This window comes from Fringilla coelebs, assembly GCF_963513975.1.
Source record: "Fringilla coelebs genome assembly, chromosome: 16".
NCBI classification, from domain to species: domain Eukaryota; kingdom Metazoa; phylum Chordata; class Aves; order Passeriformes; family Fringillidae; genus Fringilla; species Fringilla coelebs.
Genome location: NC_140042.1, coordinates 4,472,157 through 4,492,100, shown reverse-complemented (window position 1 = coordinate 4,492,100; position 19,944 = coordinate 4,472,157). Strand labels below are relative to the sequence as shown.

Genomic DNA, 19,944 nt, shown 5'->3' with positions numbered 1-19,944 from the left:
CAGCCCAACCCAGCACGGTGGGCACCAAAAGTTTACTCCAGTCATGCCAGAAATAACACATCACATATGTAACTTCTTACACAAGTTTGTTTTTTTTTTTTCCTTTTTTCAAACACTTTTACAGACATGTAACACTTACAGATAGAATCTTGGAATGTCATGTAGGATCTGTAAACATTTCCAGTCTACCAGCTGTAGTAATAGTTCTTTAATTCCTGCATTTGAATAAAGTGCTTCATACATAAGGCTATTTGAGCAAAGCAAAGATACAGGATATTCCAGGCAGGCAAAATTCAAACCCTCTGAACTATGTTTGTTTCTTGTCTCCTTCCAGCAGTTTTGAAAAATTGATACCACTTAAAACCATCCTTCTTCATCTGCTCAGCAAGCCACAGCTCAGACCTAGGAGGATGAATTAACACCTTTCAACCTTACTGCACACTTATTTACAGAGGTTTTGGTACCCACCTCTGCTTCTGACCTGGCAGTGAGGGTTCCTGGCTGCCCTAACAGAGAGAATGGCTTGGGGCAAATAGAATAAGCACAAAAGGACAAGCAGCTTTTACAGAGTGTAGGACCTTACTGCATGGTAGGAAAGGGCATGACTGGCAGCCAATACCTGTTAAATACCTTGGTTTATTTCTGATAGAAAGTGTAAATTGCTGGGTGAGAAACAGCGCGTGACAATCACACAGAATTACTTTCTGTTCCTTCAGGAGTTTGGGTAGGAAAAGAACAAGCATGGCTCAAACTTGCACTTCTGTTATCCCATCTGCAGTCAGGCAAGTCCTTTCAGGAAGGTGCTTTCCCCAACCCTGATTTTTAGCTCATGTCAAAGAGCTGGGATGTTACTGCTCTTTTATTAAGTAAGTTCTGTCCCCAGCTGGTGATCTTTGAATTTTAGTAAACAGCACAAACTGAAGAGTATAAATTCGCCTGTTACAAATTCCAGGAATTACACCCTTGCATGGTTAAGGAGAGTTAAAAGCACTGGAATGTAGCAAGGCACTGTTGAAGGTGTTACAACTGAGGAGGAGCAACTTGCCAGGAAGATGGAAGGAGAGGGAAAGAAGGATCCAAGATTTAAGGTACTGTAAATAGAGTTTTGAGCCTTTCAACAGGATACTGACAAAAAGCCTGTACCTTCCCACTTCACAGCTGGAAGTGGAGAAGCCCTCAGGAGTGACAAAACTTAGAGCCCTTTTCAAAGAACAATTTTCAGGCAGCCTTTCAAGGTCTCAGGTGTTTACTACCCTGGTACCTGCAGGACTGCTCTGACAGACACTGCAGGCTTTTCTACCATCACTCCTTTGAACACATCAAAGTCCCCTGACCTCAAGCACACACAGAAAAGCTTCTGTTCACAAAAGCACATTAACACTTTGGCACTGCATCTTACAGGAGCATCAGATCTCAGATAGGCAGCACACACTCCCCTCAATTAGCCTGGCTTGGTTAGTGTTTACTGCAGAAGGCAAGAGCATGGAGGTAACTACAACTGTATTCCCCACATTGGCTAGGACAGACAGACAGCTTGATGGATCTTTGGAGTCCCTGCTGCTTCCCTCTGGAGGAAAAAAGCTGTGCTTGATGCTGCCCTCCAAGTCTGACAGATCCATAAACTGAAAATAACAAAGACAGTAAGGAAATCCCTCACTCACTGAGGTAAACAAACAGTGCTATTTGCACACTGACCAGTCTCCCAGAAGAAAGGTGTGCAAACTAAGGGTTGTATGAAATAGTGTCTGCATGTGTTTAGGAATGAGACAGAAGCTTGACAGTCCAGTATGAAATAAACTCTGAAAGTGCCAGCAGCTTGGAGAATACTGGGCCTCAGCTCTTGAATACCTGGTGAACAGAGTAAAACCAAAACAAGAAAAGCCCACCCCCAAACCTTTCCTCAAAGACACAAGGGCTGACAATGGAGGAATGGGTTGTTTCTCAAAACAAGGTAATTTCAGTTTCTTTATAGGCCCTGTGGTGTGTCTATCATTGTTACAGTCTCTGCACTAGGACTGTAAAATTTGTGCTTTAAGGCAAACAGGAAAGAGGAGTTAGTCTAAAGTCCTAATGTAATTTTGATGTTTGCTTTTTGGGGGGTTGTTTTTTGATTTTAAATCAAGTTCAAAATTGTAATGTTTTTCTAAAAGTGAAAAGTGCAAAGTTCTATCAGGCTAGTCCTTTGCAAGCACTCTTATAGAACACTGCCCAGTCAAACAATTTATGAGACCCATCATAAATTATCAGATCTTGCCCCAAAACATACAGTATTTTCTCAATTTCACTGTTCACCACATCAGGCAAACAAGTGAGGGAGAATGGGTGCTGAGACTAAGCCAGCCATAACCACCCAGCCCCTTCTGATAATGCGAAGAGCATGGAAAAGTCTGGTAACACACTTTCCACACTTGAACCACAAGCCATCTTTCTAATCAAGACATGGTCAAGGAGAAAAACCTGTTGTACCATGCCTGAGATGATATCTTCTCTGTAATTGGACTGTAGAAACATTTCCCTCCCCTGACAGTTTGCTCCAGCTTGTGAGCAGAATTTCTTCTGCATCACTTAGGAAATCTCCAGAAGAGAATCAAATCTGTCACAGCCATTTGCAGTTCATCTGTCTCACTGGACAAGGCCCATGTGCAGGAGGAAAGTGAGTTAATATTTGAATTGTTGGAAAAAGCTCTTTAATGCAATCTGTGCAAGGTTGGCTACACACTGCCTAAGGCCCAGCACTCAAGGAATTCACCCATAGCAGTGTATTTACTCCATTTTGAGGAGGATGAGTAATGGTTATTCAGTCTCCTGAAACTGGGAAAATACCTTATCTTGCTCCTAGCTGAAGAAACTAATCCAGAATTTTCACCTGGGCTAGGAAGAGTTTCATGTTGCACTGAAATTTCTAAATTAAAAAAAAAAATCAAATCAAAAAAGCTTTTGTGATTGGAGGATTTAAATATACTTCCTGATAATGGGGAAGTTCCCCAATGGGAAAATACTGTAATGGTTCCGATTAACTGCAAGCACTCATCCTTGGTAATGTGCTTCCTTTTTTACCCATTCGAGGAAAATGCTGAGAAGCCAAGTCACAAATTCCCCTTTGGAAGCTATTTTGGCCCCAGAAAAGTTAGGTTCAGGAGTCCTGTTCACACAGAGTTTTGCTGCAGACGTTTGCAGTTTGATTATCAGTTTCTCTGGAGGATGTGCACCATTTCCCCTGAGGTAACACAACATGCACGTTCTCCCCCTTTGCCTCCAAGGCAAAGCCACTGGAGATGCAAAGTGGGGAACGTTTAGTCCCTTTATCACAACCACAAACCATTCTGAAAAGCCCATTACCAAGGGCTGTGGTGTTTTTAGAGATGAGAACTTTGAATGAAAATTTCACTTAATCACCTACTCCCCTTCACAAACAAACATACTGCAATGCTACCCACAGCCAGCAAGAATGACAGTAACATCCTGATAATACTGGATTTTTGCTAATGAACTTTATCAGCACTGTGTTCCAGCCTGCTGGTGCAGCAGGATACTTCTGATATTACACCAAAGAAAACACCAGCCTTTGGGTCAGCAGCTCTCCAACAGATCTGAGCAGCTACTCACCAGATGGAGGTCAGAACCTCCAGAAGAAATAAACAAGCTACCTTGTAGCTGTTCCACTCCTGTAGTACAAGTGGTTTACAATTAAGGAATGTTTTAGTCAATTATTTTCTCATTTATGCCAGGCAAACTCCTCTGAGTTCCTGAACCCAGCTGTCTTTGGCCCCAAACTGAAAAATATGAGCAAGTCCCCAGAATGCCCTTCAGCTGTGAAGGGAAACAAACCGACAATACAGTCCATCCAGCACCATCAGGAAAATCCCTGCCACAGAGCAGCACTGACCCCTGCCCAGCTGGGTTACAAAATCCAACCACTTCATTCATTTTGTGCTAAGGTCTAGCAGTAAGAAATCAAATCCAGACACCTACAACGGGATGGGGGATGGCTTTCAGCTTTCCTTATGCACACACGTCCCCAACACAGGCCCTCCAAGGCATAAAAAGCAATTTATCTCCACTACAAGCATGTGCTTCAGCTATCCTGTTCATCTCAGCACTTCAGAGACGTGCAGAGATGTGTCAGCACAGCTGCAGATAAACATGATTGGAGGACTGTTAGTACAAGATGCAGAGGCCTCAGCAACAACAAACAGAGCAGCACTCGCTGTGCCTGGCCCTGTCCCGACCCCATCAGGAGTGTCTGCAGGATAATGAACATCAGCTCTGCCCCAGGGCATTGCAAAATTACAAAATTGTCTCTATATCCGTATGTTCTGCCCCACATCCAGTCTGTCTAAATCAGAGAGCAGCTCAAAGCAGCAATATTAAAAAAAAATAAAAATAAAAATAGCTGTTTGGAGGATTCATTGGAGGTAGAGGTCCCACCCCTTCGTTGATTGCCCTTCTTGCTCCGTGTGGGATGCTTGGAACATTAATTGGAAAAGAAGTTTCCCTCTGGAGGTGACAGTGGTGGAGTTGGCATACTGCTGGATCCCACAAAAAGGCAGCTCAACTTCGGCTTCAATTCATTCCAGACTTTACTCATCTGTGAGTGGAGAAGGAGAGAAAGCAGACATGACCACACAGCAGGTAACAATCTCACCACACAGAATTTGAGCAGCAGTCTCAGACATACAGAAGCACAACACAAATTTGCTGAAGTATTTTCAGGAAGTTCAGTGGACCCAGAATGTTCCTGTCAGACCAGTGCAGCTCCATGAACATTCTCCTGAGCCTGTATGGAAGGGAGATTTCCCCTCATCAAATTCCTTCACTGAAAGGATTGAAGGGAGCCGAAGGAGAAAATACTTTTCTAATATAACCAAAGCAAGAAAGTCTGTATATGGGAAATATTAAAGGGTCTAACAAAAAAGAAGTTTCTAAATTTTAGAGAAAAACCTGGAAAGTTTTCTTGTCATACAATATGTTGTGTATCTCAACAAAAAAACTGATTAATCTAGCAAACACACATTACAGAGTAGAGATTGAATGGTTGGGTCTTTTTCAACTACTCACAGGGTAAGGCCAGCTACAGATGAGAGAAGAAAAGAAGAAAAAAAACCTGCTTCAAGAAGAAACCATCTTTTAGAGGGGTTAGAGGCCAATCCTGATCCTCACCCCAAACTGGAAAAACCACAGGTAACTTCCTAAGCTATGAGAGAGCCCAACTGCACAGATGATTAGAGGATGAAGGCCAATGGGTGAAAACAAATCCATTCAAGTTCTCATTCATATTTTGAGAAAAAGGACACAGTCTAGAACTCACCTCTTTGTGACCCTGAATCTGGGAGTTGACAAAGGCCCCCAAAATGTGAGATGTGAGAGGCAGGTAGATGTGGATGAGCTGTGTCTCCTGATGCAGGCAGTACAGGGAGAAGTAATTCCGCAGCTCCATGGTTATGATGGCATTTTCTTGCTGAAAGAAGAGGAACGCAGTGACCAGGAAGAGGGTGGGAGAAAGGAGAAACAGGAGAAAACAGCATTCCTCTCCATACCAGCCATGAATTGCCCTTTCCATCATGCAGACTGCTGCTTTCCACAGCTCCTGCAAATGATGTAAGGCCAGCACAGTTTTCCCAAAGTACAGGCTACCCTTTCAGTCCAAAAACTGTCTCCAAATGTGACTGAGCTCCAGAGCAGCACCATTACAGAGCCCAGTCCCACCCTCTGCTCTGCCTGCCCTACCTCCACAATCCGGGACTCCAGTTGCTCCACCGACTCTGGCTCTTTGTTCTGCACAGTGGCACTCATCATCTGCTTCTTCATCATGCTGTACTTGTGCAAGGCTCGCTGGTGCTTGTGCAATACCCCCTTCTCGTGCCTTTCACACAGGTCCTTTATGGGAAAAGAAAACAGCAGTGGAGCCAAGAGTCAGCAAACACACAGCCAAGTACATCAGGAACACACACGTGTGGTCACACTTTGTGTCATTTCCATGCTGCAGATTTTTGCTCCTTTGTTTTCAAGAGGGTCAAAAAATGCCAGCAGCTAAGAATTTAAGAAACAAAACTGCTTGAACCCAGACCAGTGAGCTTAAGAGGCAATCTGGAGCATCACTTCTGGCAACATTTTGGATCTTATCAGGCCTCTTATCTTTTCTGACCTTCTCAGTATTAAGTGCTGGCAATTAATTAAAGTGCTGGCTCAAGTCCTTCAAATTCAGTCCTGGCCTGGGAATGTCAAGAGAGGCTGCCACATAGAGAAGATTACTATTAAAAAGTTCTTTCATTCATAACTGAACTCGTATCTCCGTGAGCAAATCAGTAGCAACCTAGTTCACTGCTTTGACTCAAAAACAGCCAAATCCAAAACCAAAAAGTTAGCTGATCCATACAGTTTAACCAGTCATATTTTAAAATTCCTTGCAGTTTGCCCTTTGGCAAGTTGTCATCATCAGATGAGCTATCAGGAAGGCTACAGAGCTCCTTGTGGCCAACAGCCACTCCCCTCCCTCTGCCAGATGCCCAGTTTGCCTCTGAACTGGCCTCACAGACAGTTTTCCATCCACTTGGCGTTACACCCTCTAAAGAGCACAAACTCGCTCTAAACAACTTTCTTGTTGGCAGAACAGCAGAGCTCACTTTATAGGACTGGAGTAAGTCCAGGAAAAGGTTCAACTTCTCCACCACATCATTCTCTTCCTGTTTACCCTAGAAAACAAGGAAAAAGCACATTTTACGTAAGCCTGGCATCACAGCCCTTCACCCCCCCACACCACGCAGGCTCTCACTGCTCTCTCCAGGGCACATCAGCGCTTACACAACTGCATCAAAAATCTCTCCAATGGCACTGGAGTGTTTAGTCTTCAGTGTGCAGAACAAAGACCTGACTGAGGCAGGAACAGCTTTTCCAACTGACTGATCATTAGAACAAGGGGAGTTGGTTTCACAGGCCTGCGTGTCAGTCCTTTCAGCACACTCTGCCTGCAAATCCTTGCTCTTGCAGATTCCTCCAATCTTTCATCTTCCCTTCCTACAAGATAACTAATCCATTTAAACTGAATACCTGCATGTTCCCCATAACAGTTCATGCATCAGAAGGCAGAGATGAGACACCAAGACAAATTTCACTGCCAATTTTTTTATTTTATAGAATACTCTTTTCTTCCTGTATCAATAGAGCTCTCTGGAGCGTAAACTCCAGAGAAAGAGACCTGGCCTGACTGATCTACAAAAGCACACTGACTGTTTTAACACAATGAGATGAAGAGCACTGAAGACAAAACTATTACTTTTCCTTCCCAGATTGTCATGTTCTCACATCATTCTGACAGCCATTACCACACTGTACACTTAGACTGGAATGTGATGGTTCTGTCTGAATGATTCTCATGTAATGTTTAAGTACATGAATGTGAAAATTTGATTCAGAAGTAAGTTATTCTGGGTTCTCTGTAGCAGATTAGTAAAATGGAACACAGCACTTTTGGACAGCTCACCCTAATAGTGAGCTTAATGTGTGCAGTAACCATTTAAAATTAAGAAAGAAAGCAGGTTTTTTCTTCCTTTCCCTTGCCTGTTACATTTTTTCCCCATTTAAACACAGTCCAGGTATTTCACACAAGCTTGAACAAGCAGGCTGTTAGTTGAGGATGTGAGTTTGGACTGCAATCTCCCTCTTAACTCTTGAAGGGCTTATGTCCACAGAGCTTATGAGTCAAGATAAAATTTAGGGCAGCAGTGTACTTCATTCATGTTACAAAAAGGAAAAAAAAAAAGGACAAAAGTAAAGGACTCACCTGCTGCACAGCCTTATCTGCCAGAAGTGCAAATTCAACAGACAGACCCTTCAAGGCTTGTTTCAGAGTCCCCCATGTGTTGTTATTCAAAGCAGCCCAGGAAGGAAGTGGAGTAGTGTCTGAACCCAAAGCACTGCAAGGAGGAAAGCAATGGTCACATCTAGGAGACAAATTCCACCGAGCAGATAAAGTTATTTGGAGAGAGCAGTTTCAAATCTGTCTAAATAGCCCACAGTGCTGAGCTACTCCTGTCCTATCTGAAATGCAGAGTTAACTGTGTACATACTGGGGAGAGAGACAATAACACAAGTACCTGAATGTGAAGGTATTTCTGTTTTCTTTCCTCACACTCCAAGGAATGCAGCTTTAGTGAAAAGTCTGTATTTCCTTCTCTTACAGAAGGAAAATTGATTATGTCCTACCGCATGCACTGAACCACCCATTTTTACCAGATCATCTGTAGATAAACTTCACAAGAGTTTTGAGTTCCAAACCAACAGTAGAAATCAGCAAATCCTGTTCCTCCAAGCCTACCTGAGCTCCTTCCCAAATATGAGGAGGTCGGAGGCGTTATCGATGGCTCGGGAAGCGATCCTCTCCGCACGGTCCCGGAGCTTATAAAAGCTGTTATAAATATTTCTGATCAGCTCCCTGCTGGCAGCAAACTGGGCCTGAATGTCAGCTGGGAGGAAGTCCTGAGGGAGTACAGAGGGATCAGTGGTGGATAAATCAGAGGCACACCACAGTCTGCAGAGGGACAAGCTTCCCTCCTGCGCTCTAACAACTCTGCAGAGATCAGTTTGCCATTTAGGTGTCCAAGTCACATGTCACACAAACAAAAATACCCAGCATAGACAGAGTTGGCAAAATCTGCAATTCTCCTATTCAGTTAAAAGAAGGTTTGTGAGGTTTCAAACTCACAAGTTCTGGTCTGATCCTACTGGTAACTCCCAGCCCAGTAAAGTCAAGCACAAACTGAAAGTTCAGCTTTTTTTTGACCAGTTTATCACTGGTAAAAGCCTGAATTAAGCTCCAGTTGCAAAACCTTCTGCAAGCACTGCAGGAACCTGAACAACAACTTGCTTTGAAATTGCTCAATGAACACAGTGGATGTGTACTTAAAACTTGTCATAGCACTAATCACTGGGATAAACAGATATATGGAGAATTTATAACTAGCTTTTTCATAACAGTCCAGATTGCTCTCCCACAGGGAGAGAACAAGACAGAATGAGGGCATGAGCACAAGGGAAAGACATCAATCTAGACATTACCTTTTAAATTGTGCAATTTGTGCATTTGTTTGTTATGCAAGTACAAGTAATTACAGAGAAACATGTTCTGAGCAGGTTTCATTGTTTAATCTATATCATATTCATGAGTCAAAATTTAGCTAGAAATATCAGGCCCTTAAGAGTCAAAAGTTTATTTGATCTTTTCAATAAAATTACATGTCCTTCAACCTCTGGAAACAAATGTCTCCTACTTAAGGTGTCCATCACTGCACAAATGCCATAACTGAAGCACCAGGAGAAGAAAGCCATCTAAACCAGAATAATACGTTGCAAGAAATTCATATACGTACCTTGGCCTGGGTAGCTAATCTGCAAGTCACAAATTCATCTCCTACTCCCTGGACCAATTCCCTTAGCTTATTCTGTACATCCTGGAGAAAATATAGAATCAAATGAGCATGAAAAAACACAGGCAGTTCATGCAGGTCTCAGATATATTGCAGCAGCAAGACACAACTCAGCAGATACAGCTTTACCCAGGCTAGATTTAATGTAAGGAAAAGCATAATCTCTGCTCCCCTAAGAACAGTTATAATTTTCAAAATACTACACTCCTGGCTTTGAGTGAAATTACCTTCCACTTTCCACTGTGGAAACACCTACTGAGAGAAAATTCTCCTCCTCCCAGGGAGCAAACCCATGTAGGTTAACAGCAATCCTGAACGCTGTGCCCAGCAAGGCACTTACAGCAAGACTTGCAAGCTCAGGACTATTGCTAACAAACACTCACTGAGCCACTGAAGGACAGGAAGAGTTTCAAGAGCACATCTTCTGAGAAGGGCGGGTGTCGGGCCACCAGGTTTATGAATCGCTTCAGCGCTCTCCTCCTTGATTCTATGAACTCGCGATCAGCTGCAGGAAGAAACATGAGATTTCAGCTAATGTCCCTCACATGGCATCTCAGAAAGGAAAAAGAAAGCACTGCAGCAAAAACCAGAGAATGGATACCTACAGTCTGTCAGCTCCCAACACCAGACCTTTTAGAACGACCACCTGAACAAATATTCTCAAAGTTGTCTGAGGCAAGCAGAACCCGAGACTTTCAATCTTTTAAACATTTCTTTTCAACAGTATCACACTTGCAGCATGAAGCAAACCCCCTGCAGCCCAAAATGCAGATGCAGGTTTTACCTCCCAGCACCCTCTTTGGGGGCAGTGCAGGCACCATGCGGTAGGGGAACTTCTGCAGCAGCATCTCGTGGAACACCACAAAGTCGTTGTATCGCCTGTACACCGAGCACTTGAATCGCTGCAATTAACCAGGGGGGATAAATCAATGCACAGCTTACACAGCAGCACCTCCACCAGTTTTTATTTTTGCACTGTAAATTTCTTCACTAGCTCAAATCAGTTTGAAATATTTGTTTCAAAACTGTTCTGTTTCCATTGTCATACACTTGCTCTGGTACAGAGCTCAGGTTTTCAAGCACGTGAACTTGCAGACCATCCTTCACAGCTCAGTTAGATGGCCCATGCTGCAGAGGCCCAAGTCAGGAAGGCCCAGTGCTGCTGCATTAAAAATCAGCCCACACAACTGGTCTACTTAAAACCAGCATCACCCAGCACATTTCAATCACTCAGGACCTTACCAGAAGAAACTGCACAGACATTTTTAGGAGGATACATTCTCAGCAAGCACAAAGCTTGTTCACATTACCTTGCTGGAAACCTCATATTCCACATGTTTCAGAAAAAGGCCCTTCTTCTCAGGTATAAGCTCCACCTGCACACTATCCTTGCTCAATAGCTCTTGTAGGGTGTGGGAAAGCAGCAGTGGATTTCCCTGGGGCGTCTGCATTAGAAACTGTTCCGCTTCCCTTGGTTCATTTACTGGAGGCTTTGCCAAATCTAGAAGACAAAAAGGGAAAAAACAGTAGACCTGATAAGATATAGTAAAAGAAGTAGCCTTAAAATATTCTGTTCCTTTGCTTGGTGCTGCCAGAGTGGTGCAACACCACCAGAAGCCCAGCCAGGCCACTCCCCTGGGAGGTTATGCTGCTTCTCACACGTTCACATCACTGGTACCTCCCTGCTCACAACACCCAGGAGCACCACCAATTATATCGAGTCAGAGACACATCTCCACTAAGCAAAGAATCACAGGCCAAATTTGTTCTGTGAATCAGCTAAGAGGCCTGCATTTCCTGTCTGTCCAGCTCCCACCACAGCAGGATCTGCCAAAATGAATGAAACCCTTGCTCAGCACTTTTGGATCCTGCCTAGAACAACTCATGGAAGGAAAGAAAAATGTGTCGTTTTACCACGTTGCAGAAATTTAATCCATCAATTTTGTACATCATTACAAAGGAAGGAGACACTTCATTTGACATAATTTTATTAAACTCTATGACAGCGTGCTACAGAGAGTGTGAATTACAATAATTTACTATGTCAACATACTTAAGTTCCAAAGCAGAGGGAAAAGGTTCCTAATAAGGGCTCCCAACCCAACAATGCCTCAATCACAGCAAGCTTAGGCAAAATCTTTCAAACTTACCTATTCTCTTCCATTGCTTGTTGCTAGAAAACAAACAGCTTTTGACAGCAAATCTGACCATAACTGGACAGCTCGGGACAGTAACTGACTCTCAGATGCAGAAGTGAAAAAAGAGAGGTTTTAAGAATGTGGCCCCAGAGGACAAATGACATCAAAGAAGGGGCAAAGCTGATGACTCAGAGTGTTCTCTTATCAAGTGCCTGACTGCAGCCTGTTATCTCACCCTGACTTCATAACTGCATCTATTATGTGACTGTAAACTAAGCTTGCATTGTTTTTCAAAGCCATCCTTTCTTTTCTACCCATTCCACACACAGGAAATAGTGTGAAAAATGAGGGTGCACCCCTGGGCTCTGTCCACCCCATACCTGAGTTCTCCTCTCCAGTCTGAGGCAGCTGGTTTGCTTCCTCTCTGTAAGAGGCATTCTGTGAACAAGCTCTTTTATAAAGCCAGTCAAATCCACTAATGAAAGGTACCTAGAAAAACCAGGTAGGATTCATTATCCCTTCCTTGCCATTGTGCAGAAGTTCTGCACTTCCATAATTGCAGAATATATCTGCAATTTTGAGAACACAGTAACACTACAGAAGCAAGAAGCATTTCTTTCAGCTTTGATACATAGTTCAAAAAGTTGGTAACTGGGTAACAGATTAACTCAAGGAAGATAAGAAGTCATAGCCCTAACTTGAAAGCCCTGACCTCCTCCTGATAAGGATTTCCCACCTGCTCCTTCATGTGCCCTAGGCCCTGATAAAGAGAGAAAACAAGCAATCTTTAATTCTTCGGATTTATGACTTCATAACAGACACTTTGCTATTTGTTCCATAAAATGACTTAATGAAACCAAACCAAATCCAGGACAAATGACCTTATCCCACATGCCTCATCAGGCTTCAGATTCCTGCTAATGTGACTCAGAGAAGCAAGTCTTAACACCTCTGCTTTAATAGACATATCAGCTGCTAACCCCACCTATGTAGCAGCTCCTAAAGATTTCCAGCTAACTGACAGAAATTTGCAGTAATATAATATAAACTAATTCAGTGTTGGCATGGGATATTGCTGGATGAGGTGATAACATCTGTAGAGCACAAGGCATCCTGGATTTCCAGAGCAGCAGTTCTCTGGGTGCCCACCCTGGTAATTCTTGGGTTTAACTGCTCAAGACACACCATGAAATGCAACACAGGACAGCAGATGTTGTTACTCTTCCAGTGCACACACACACCTCCCTCCAAGGAATTCCAGAGCCTTCTGTGATGCTCAGCCACTGGCTGATGTTGCAGAGGCCTCCCCCAAAGGGGGCTACTCAAAATGCACCCCAACTAATTCCCCAAGCAGTGCCAATCTGCACCAACACAACATCTCCTCCTGCCTGTTGAGGCACTGTCTCTGCTTCCCATCTTTCTGCTGGACAACCAACAGCACAAACCAGTCCCTGAACTGGGCTCAGAAACCCCAAAGGCAAGAGACAGGTATGAGGAGAAAATATTTATAGGGTGAACCATGAAACCCTCACTGTTTCATCTTTAAGTCCCAGAACCAAAGTGATGCTGAGGACTCTCAAGTTCCTTACAGGTCTGAACCCATTACCAGTAGACATCCACAGAGTGATGCCCCACCAGGCAAGTCTCCCTTTGACAATTCAGCCACGTTGCCCTTTTCTTGGTAATTTCCCCCCAGTTTTTATCAAATTATTCTCTAAATTTGCTTTCTAAAAATCACCTACAGGACATGCCTTCTCTTTATCAGCAGTTCACACTCTTGGCTCTCCCTGAAATATTCTGTAGCTTCTTTACATCTCAGCCTTGTCTAAATGTGTGAAATCACACAAACCAGACAACCATGCAAACAAGTTTGAATAATTACTGTTTAATTAATAACCTCAGCATGTCTGGTATCAACAAGACAGAGCGAATCTACACCCACCAACACAGGTCTGAGAACACAGTAAAATGCCTTGGGAACAGCTGTTAACCTGCTTTAGGAAATGCTCATCATGACATTAACACTAACCTTACAGAGCAATATATACTGGAGCTATTCTTCAGCCCATTTTTCATTCTACTTACTAAAGAGCCTATTTGGGAGCAGCCTCAAGAGCCCTGGCCAGGAATGGTGGATAATAGTGGGAACTCATTGGTATGAGCTCCTGTGTTCAGCCAGTAAAAGGATTTACATGCATTGTAACAGAACACTTAACACTTCCCATCACGCTCTCTGCTGCAGAACAGCTAATTTTGAAAACATTCCCTTTGGTTTCAGCAGATCATTATCTAGGAAAGTTTATATAGAGACAGCAGCAAGTGGATACAGAAATGAGGTATGGAATGGTCCCCTGGAAGAGTGGGAAGAAGACAAAATAAAAATCAGCTTTGTCCTACAAGCTAGGCTTTTGCTACAGCAGATTCTCAATCTGTTGTCAATAAGGTATCAGGAAGTGGCCTGATACAATTGAATAGAAGTTGATATAAAGGTTAAAAACAATACACACAAACATACATATGCAAACAAAAGACAACAAGATGACGAGAGCTAAAAGTTTGAAGAAGCATTCAAAGCATGGCCTAGTTTTTGTTTGGTTGTAAAAGAAAACAGCTATGAAAATAATACTTTTTTTTTTTTTTTTTTTTTTTTTGCAATAAGTCACATAGCCTTTGGACTGAGGGGAGTTGAGAAACTTGGCCAGAGAAAAACTGCAATAGAAAATTTCTCTACTTCATGCTTTAGTTAGTGTTTCATGCTTTAGTTAGTGCTCAACATTCATTACTCCACTGATACAACTGGGCAGCAATCTGCCTTCCGTGGAGTTACCACTTTCCTCCATCCAAATTTCCAAAATCCCACATTAATGAAAGCCTGAGCAAAATTCCAAGTACCTGGATAGCTGCACAGTTTTCACACGTGAGTAAGCACATCCAGTAGAGCAATGCCAGGGCTGGAAGCACAGGTGGTAAATCACAACATTGATCTCCCTTCCCTGTTTAAGCTCTGTCAATCAAATCTGGAGGCCTTATCTCCATTTTACAGATGGCTGATGCTACCAACTCCATATTACACCAGGCAATAATCAGATAAATTTATCAGACATGCTTAAGTAGGTGGTGCCACAGAATTACTTATTATATTAGCAGCATTTTTACTAGAAGGAGAAAGGAGCCTGTAAGGAAGAAAAACCTTCAGGGAAAGCAGCTGAGATCTCTCCTCCATCATCACAGGCCACAGCAGAGGGGATCCAACCCACAGGAAATATGAAAACTGACTGGTTTTGTGCACAGATACCTCAGATTTCTCCCTGGAAAAAGTGAGAGCTCCACTAGCAACTCCTGGGCCAGGAATACTAAAGCAGCAATGTAAATATCATTCATCAGCATTTCCCTTTCCTTTTTGTTTTCTCATGAGAAGCCCCAGGAATTATGGAAATGCCTCTCCCCCTTATTGTCAAAAACATTCCTCCATAATTCCAGCGTCCACATCAGCCTCCCTGAAAGCTGGTGCAGATTTCAACTACAAATTCAAACAGATTCCCATCTCAGTTCTCGTTTTTTAAAGTATTACATAATTTGAAACCCCCTAAAAAACCCCAAACAACACAAGTGCTACCAAAAAAAGCAAACAAAACTTTTTTCCTCTTAAAGGCTTTATGTATTTTTGAGACAACTGCACACAACTTGTTTGGGTTGTTTTGAACCATGCAATTCTTATTTTAAAAAGAAAAAAGCCAAAAGAATCAGTCTAACAGAGCTAAGTGTTCGACATGGAAAGCAGGTCTGTGTATTTCTTACTGGGTACAAGAAAAGTCATCATATTTAGCTTCACTCTAATTAAGAGTCTCCTTCCTTCTCCTTCCCAACAATTCCCATGTAAATACAAGCTACCCAATGCCAAAACAAGATAAAATAGCACACACTATTATAAAATTAGATGCTGGAAACAGGCTCAAACATTTTTTCTCCTTAAAAAAAACCAAAACACCACCACTACCACAGATGCCAAGTATGTACTCTGCACTAGTTAGTCTGGGTTTTCTGGGGTTTTTTCTTTGGTTAGATTCTTCTATTTCCCCTTTTTTTTTGTGTTGCAGGTAGTTTGGTTTGGGAAGGGTTTTTTGGTGGTTTTTTCCAAGTAAGTTTAATATAGTTATTCAGCACTTGGTGCTGCTAAAGATGAAACAAAGAAGTTATGCCTCCACTCAAAAACAGATGAGACTATTTAAGCTTTATTTGGTACCTGAATTTCTGCAGTCCCCTGCAGCTGTAGGCCCCTTGCTGCTTTTTAAACTACAATCCCATACTCCAGAAGAAAAGAAAACCCAATACCAACTTGCCACACAGATCTACTGTGTGTAAAGAACTAACCTTAAGCCTCTTGCCCTGTTCTTTTAAGTGTGCTGTTAGATCATCAACCGATTCATCTGACTCCCCAGGTCTGGGGATACAAGGGACACATTCCATTCACGAGTCAGCCCTGAGCCACAGAGCCCAGCTGCAGCAAACACAATAAAGTGAGATGCAGCTACTTTGAAGAAATAACAGGATTAGCAGAGAAAAATCCAATGAGGAATGCACCCTAAGATTGCAGGGACAAAAAGTCAAATGCTCACTAGGGCTGGTTCCCAGCGCTCAGTGGATGACTGCTAAGCTATCGATTTTCAAAAGAGGCTGGAAGTGTAAAAATTCACACCCACAAATGTAACCCAGCAAGCAATAACCCAAACAACTACTCTGGGAAACTTTCACAAGGACATTTTAGCCTGACTACAAAACTGGCAAGTTTCCACAACCAACCGTCCTTACAGAGGTTAAGAATATCCCATGAAAATAAATAGTTTATCTTTGTTTTGCTTCTCATTTTCCTTACATGTTTCTCACCCTCCTGATTATGCTTGATGTTTGCATTTAAGCATTAAAAATGGCATTTCCACTCCAGACCCTACAGCCTCCCAGCAGTCTTTCCACACATTTTATAGTTAGAACAAGCTCATTCTTATCCCAAATCCTGTTGAAAAGCAATCATTAAAGCTCTCTTCCTTCTGTATCAATTCCACATGTCTGGAACTGGTAAATTTTTCTCCCTCAACCTGCACCAAGCCATAAAACTTGAAAACTGTGGGGGAAATCATTGGTCATGTGCAAATTATACTGTCTGTAACCTGTACAGCCCTCTCACAGGCTGAACACACAGTTAAAAGTTTACCATCAGAAGAAAAGGAGACACCTCACTCCCTACACAGCCAACACCTGGATTACTTCCCTGCAATCATTGCAAAACAGACTCACATGGAAGTAAAAGCAAAAGGAAAAAAAAAAAGTCAATAAAAGCCACTCTGCAGAATTGACTTCTACATGCTGGACGTTATCCTTTTATCTTTTCTCTTCGATTGTATTAAAGTACTTCTACTTTTAGTACTGCTAAATCAAAAACACAGTATTTGTATGTGTCCTTGTAGGGGGGCATCAGCGATACCTATCAGGACTCTCATTACTCTGGATATTTCAATCCTCCCAAAACATTCACTGACAAGCTGCTGGTCTCCAAAAAACAATTACATATGGGTGTGAAACTTCAAAGATCTCTGAACCTGCATCATGATGCTAAAAATAAAAAACATTGTTGCATTCACAGCATTATTTTTCTTTAGCCAAAATCATTATATACCCTCTCTCAGTGTTCATCATAAACTCTTTGCCAAAGAAAACCAAGTTTTCTAAAGAAGGCTGAGGAGATCAGAAAGGTACAGAAGCACCATCACCAGAAGTTAGTCAGTTCAAGAATACTCTACTTGGAGACAACTGGTTTATCTCTATAAGGCTCCTGAAGCAGATGGTAAATCTGTAACAGACATACCTGAGCAAGCTCTCTCTTTGGTACAGTAGGACATTTTTTCCACAAAGGCTGCTGTTCAATATGTTACATCAGTCCTGGACAGAAATATTCCAAAATAATTTATTTATAAGCATTATCTGCATCAGGAGCATCACAGGCCTAACAAGAGCAAACTCACAGTGGGTTCTAAATACAATCAACCAAACCATTTTTCCATGCATTAAGCTTGCCTACTCGTTTTTCTTTCCAAACTGAGCAAAAAAAAAATTGTATGCACAGAGCAAGTACAAAAGTTCAGCCACTTCAAAGAGAACCCTCTAAAAGGTTCCTTCAGTTTAACTGCTAAAGGAGCCTAACATGTTATTCCCTCAATTCACCCAGGAGCTCCCTCCATCTCTCATTTCGCAACAAGCGCTGGCAGTATTTGGCTGTAAGTTTCTCCATCCCAGACCCAGCTGCACGCTCCTACAACTCCAGCGCCAGGAGCCGGTGCTTTCTCCGCGGGCTGTGCCGCCGGGGCGGCTCGGAGCGGGGGCACAGGGACCGTCCGTGCCGCTGCCCCGCCGCGGGAGGCTCCGCGCCGGCTCCGAGGTGCCCGGAGCCGCCGGGCGGGCGGGGAGCAGGCACGAAATAAGGCACGAAATAAACTCTGTGCAGCACGCAGGGAGCGCTCGGCCGCGTCACTCCCCACGGGAGAACTTCTGGACCGCGCCCCGTGCCCGCGTCCAGCCCCGCAGAAGGGCTGCGGGGAGCTGACCGCCCGCAGCACCGGGGCGGCCACCGGGCAGGTAACCCCAGCGGCCCGGGCGCCGGCAGCGCTGCCGCTCCTTCCCCCGCTCCTGGGCACGGGAGGGACCCCACGGCTCGAAGGGCACCGCTGCGGCCCGGCCGTGGGCAGCCACCGGGCGGGCCGGGGCCAGCGGGGTCCCGCTGTCCCGGGGAGAAGAGGGGAAGGCGGCGGCGCTTCCCCGCAGCTTTTTTGCTTGCCCGCAGGTACTGGCGGGGAGCGGAACCCCCAACCCAGCGCGGAGCCGCGTCCGCTCCGGCCGGGCAGCGCACGGCGGGCGCGGCTGCACCGAGGGGCGGCCCCGCCACCCGCATCCCCCCGTACCTGCGGCCGTGCCCGCGGGCGGCTCTCCGTCCATCGCGGCCGCGGTCATGTGAGGCCGGGGCGGCCGCCCTCCCCTTCCTCCGCAGCGCCCGCCTGTCAGCGCGGGCGGGGCGGGCGGGCAGAGCCGCCTCCCGCGGGGCCGGGGGCGAGGGGCGCGGGGGGCGCGGTGCCCGCGGCGCGGCGGCTCCGCCCGGCTCCGGCTCCGCGGGGACGTGTCAAATTGCAGCGCTGCGCCACCGCGGCCCCGCTCGGGCAGCGGCTCCGGGACTGCCCGGAGCGTGCGGCGCGCTCGGACAGGCTCCGGCGGGGCAGCGAGCCGTCCCCGCCGCTGCCGGGATCGCTGCGAGCGCCTCTGAAGCGCTTCGGGATTAGTAACGCATCTCTCAAGTAAGAGATGTAAGAAGTGTAAGAAGTGATCGGCTCATGGGTTTAATACAGGATTATTCCCAAGTATAACTGCTTTATTTTTTGAAATCTGAAAAGGATGGTTGTTGTGAACTTCAGGGAGGGTTTCTGGTGCGCTGGGAAAAGTAGGTAACTGGTGAGGCTGTACTTCGGGATTCCTGTCGCACAACCTCAGAATCAGTTGGGTTGGAAAAGAGTTTGAAATCATCGAGTCCAACCTATGACCGAGCACCACCGTGTCACCCAGACCATGGCACCGAGTGCCACGTCCTCTCTGTCCTGAAAGACCTCCAGGACCCGTGACTCCCCCACCTCCCTGGACAGCCCATTCCAATGTCTGATCACCCTTTCTGTGAAGAAATCTCTCCTGATGCCCAACCCAAACCTCCCGTGGCACAGCTTGAGACTGTGCCCTCTCATCAGATTAATTCCTTCAAGTCAATTTTGGTATATTTTCTTTAACTGAGTTCCTTTTCCCATGGCATTTCTGCTGCCATCTAGGACATTAATCAAGTTTCTTATGCTCAGTACTTTTTTATATTTTGCATGCATCTGGATTTTTGGTAAATTTGGTAGAAATGAACACTAAGCTATTCAGAAAAGCACAGAAATATGAATATTTGAAATGCAAATATACCTTCCAAAACTGCATAAAAACAAGAACTTCATGTCAGAACACCTCTCATTTTATTAGTGGATTTTTTTCCCACTTCCTGTACTTTATTAGTCAGGAATGACATAGTTCACAGTGGTGAAAAAAAAGGTGCAGGTTTTGTACAGTGTACAGGTTTTTCTGAAAATGCCATCAGACATACAAAAAAACCCTTATAGATTTTGGACCTCCAGACTGAGATGTTACAATCCATAGGATTGGATGCATTCCCTAATTAATATTCCTGATATTTTTTTAATCATGGGAAGCTAAATAGTCACCTCCACTGTATGCAGAGAGAACTAAAGCAGAAAATGAAGTGAGAATTATTTCAGGGGTAACTGTGACCACAATAAAAAGTTTTGGTGCTGCTACAA

General features: G+C 44.2%; 1 protein-coding gene across 1 annotated transcript; it reads right to left on the bottom strand.

The window, feature by feature from the left end:
* Positions 1–3,773: 3,773 nt before the first annotated feature.
* On the bottom strand, positions 3,774–18,622 carry SNX8 (sorting nexin 8). The gene is made up of 11 exons (XM_084216453.1): positions 18,511–18,622; positions 10,733–10,923; positions 10,207–10,324; positions 9,806–9,927; positions 9,366–9,446; positions 8,315–8,475; positions 7,781–7,913; positions 6,624–6,692; positions 5,728–5,877; positions 5,309–5,458; positions 3,774–4,588 (listed from the first exon to the last, which is right to left on the bottom strand). The coding sequence occupies exons 1-11, from the start codon at positions 18,557–18,559 to the stop codon at positions 4,475–4,477; spliced, it is 1,338 nt and encodes a 445-aa protein (XP_084072579.1). The 5' UTR covers positions 18,560–18,622; the 3' UTR covers positions 3,774–4,474.
* Between the last annotated feature and the right edge of the window lie 1,322 nt (positions 18,623–19,944).

Coding starts and splice junctions, on each gene's coding strand:
- SNX8 (XM_084216453.1), bottom strand. CDS start 18,559: ATGACCGCGGCCGCGATGGACGGAGAGCCGCCCGCGGGCACGGCCGCA. Junction 7,914..8,314: donor ATATTTGGGAAGGAGCTCAG/GTAGGCTTGGAG, acceptor TCCTCCTTGCAG/TGCTTTGGGTTCAGACACTA. Junction 5,459..5,727: donor TGGAGTCCCGGATTGTGGAG/GTAGGGCAGGCA, acceptor CTCTTCTTTCAG/CAAGAAAATGCCATCATAAC.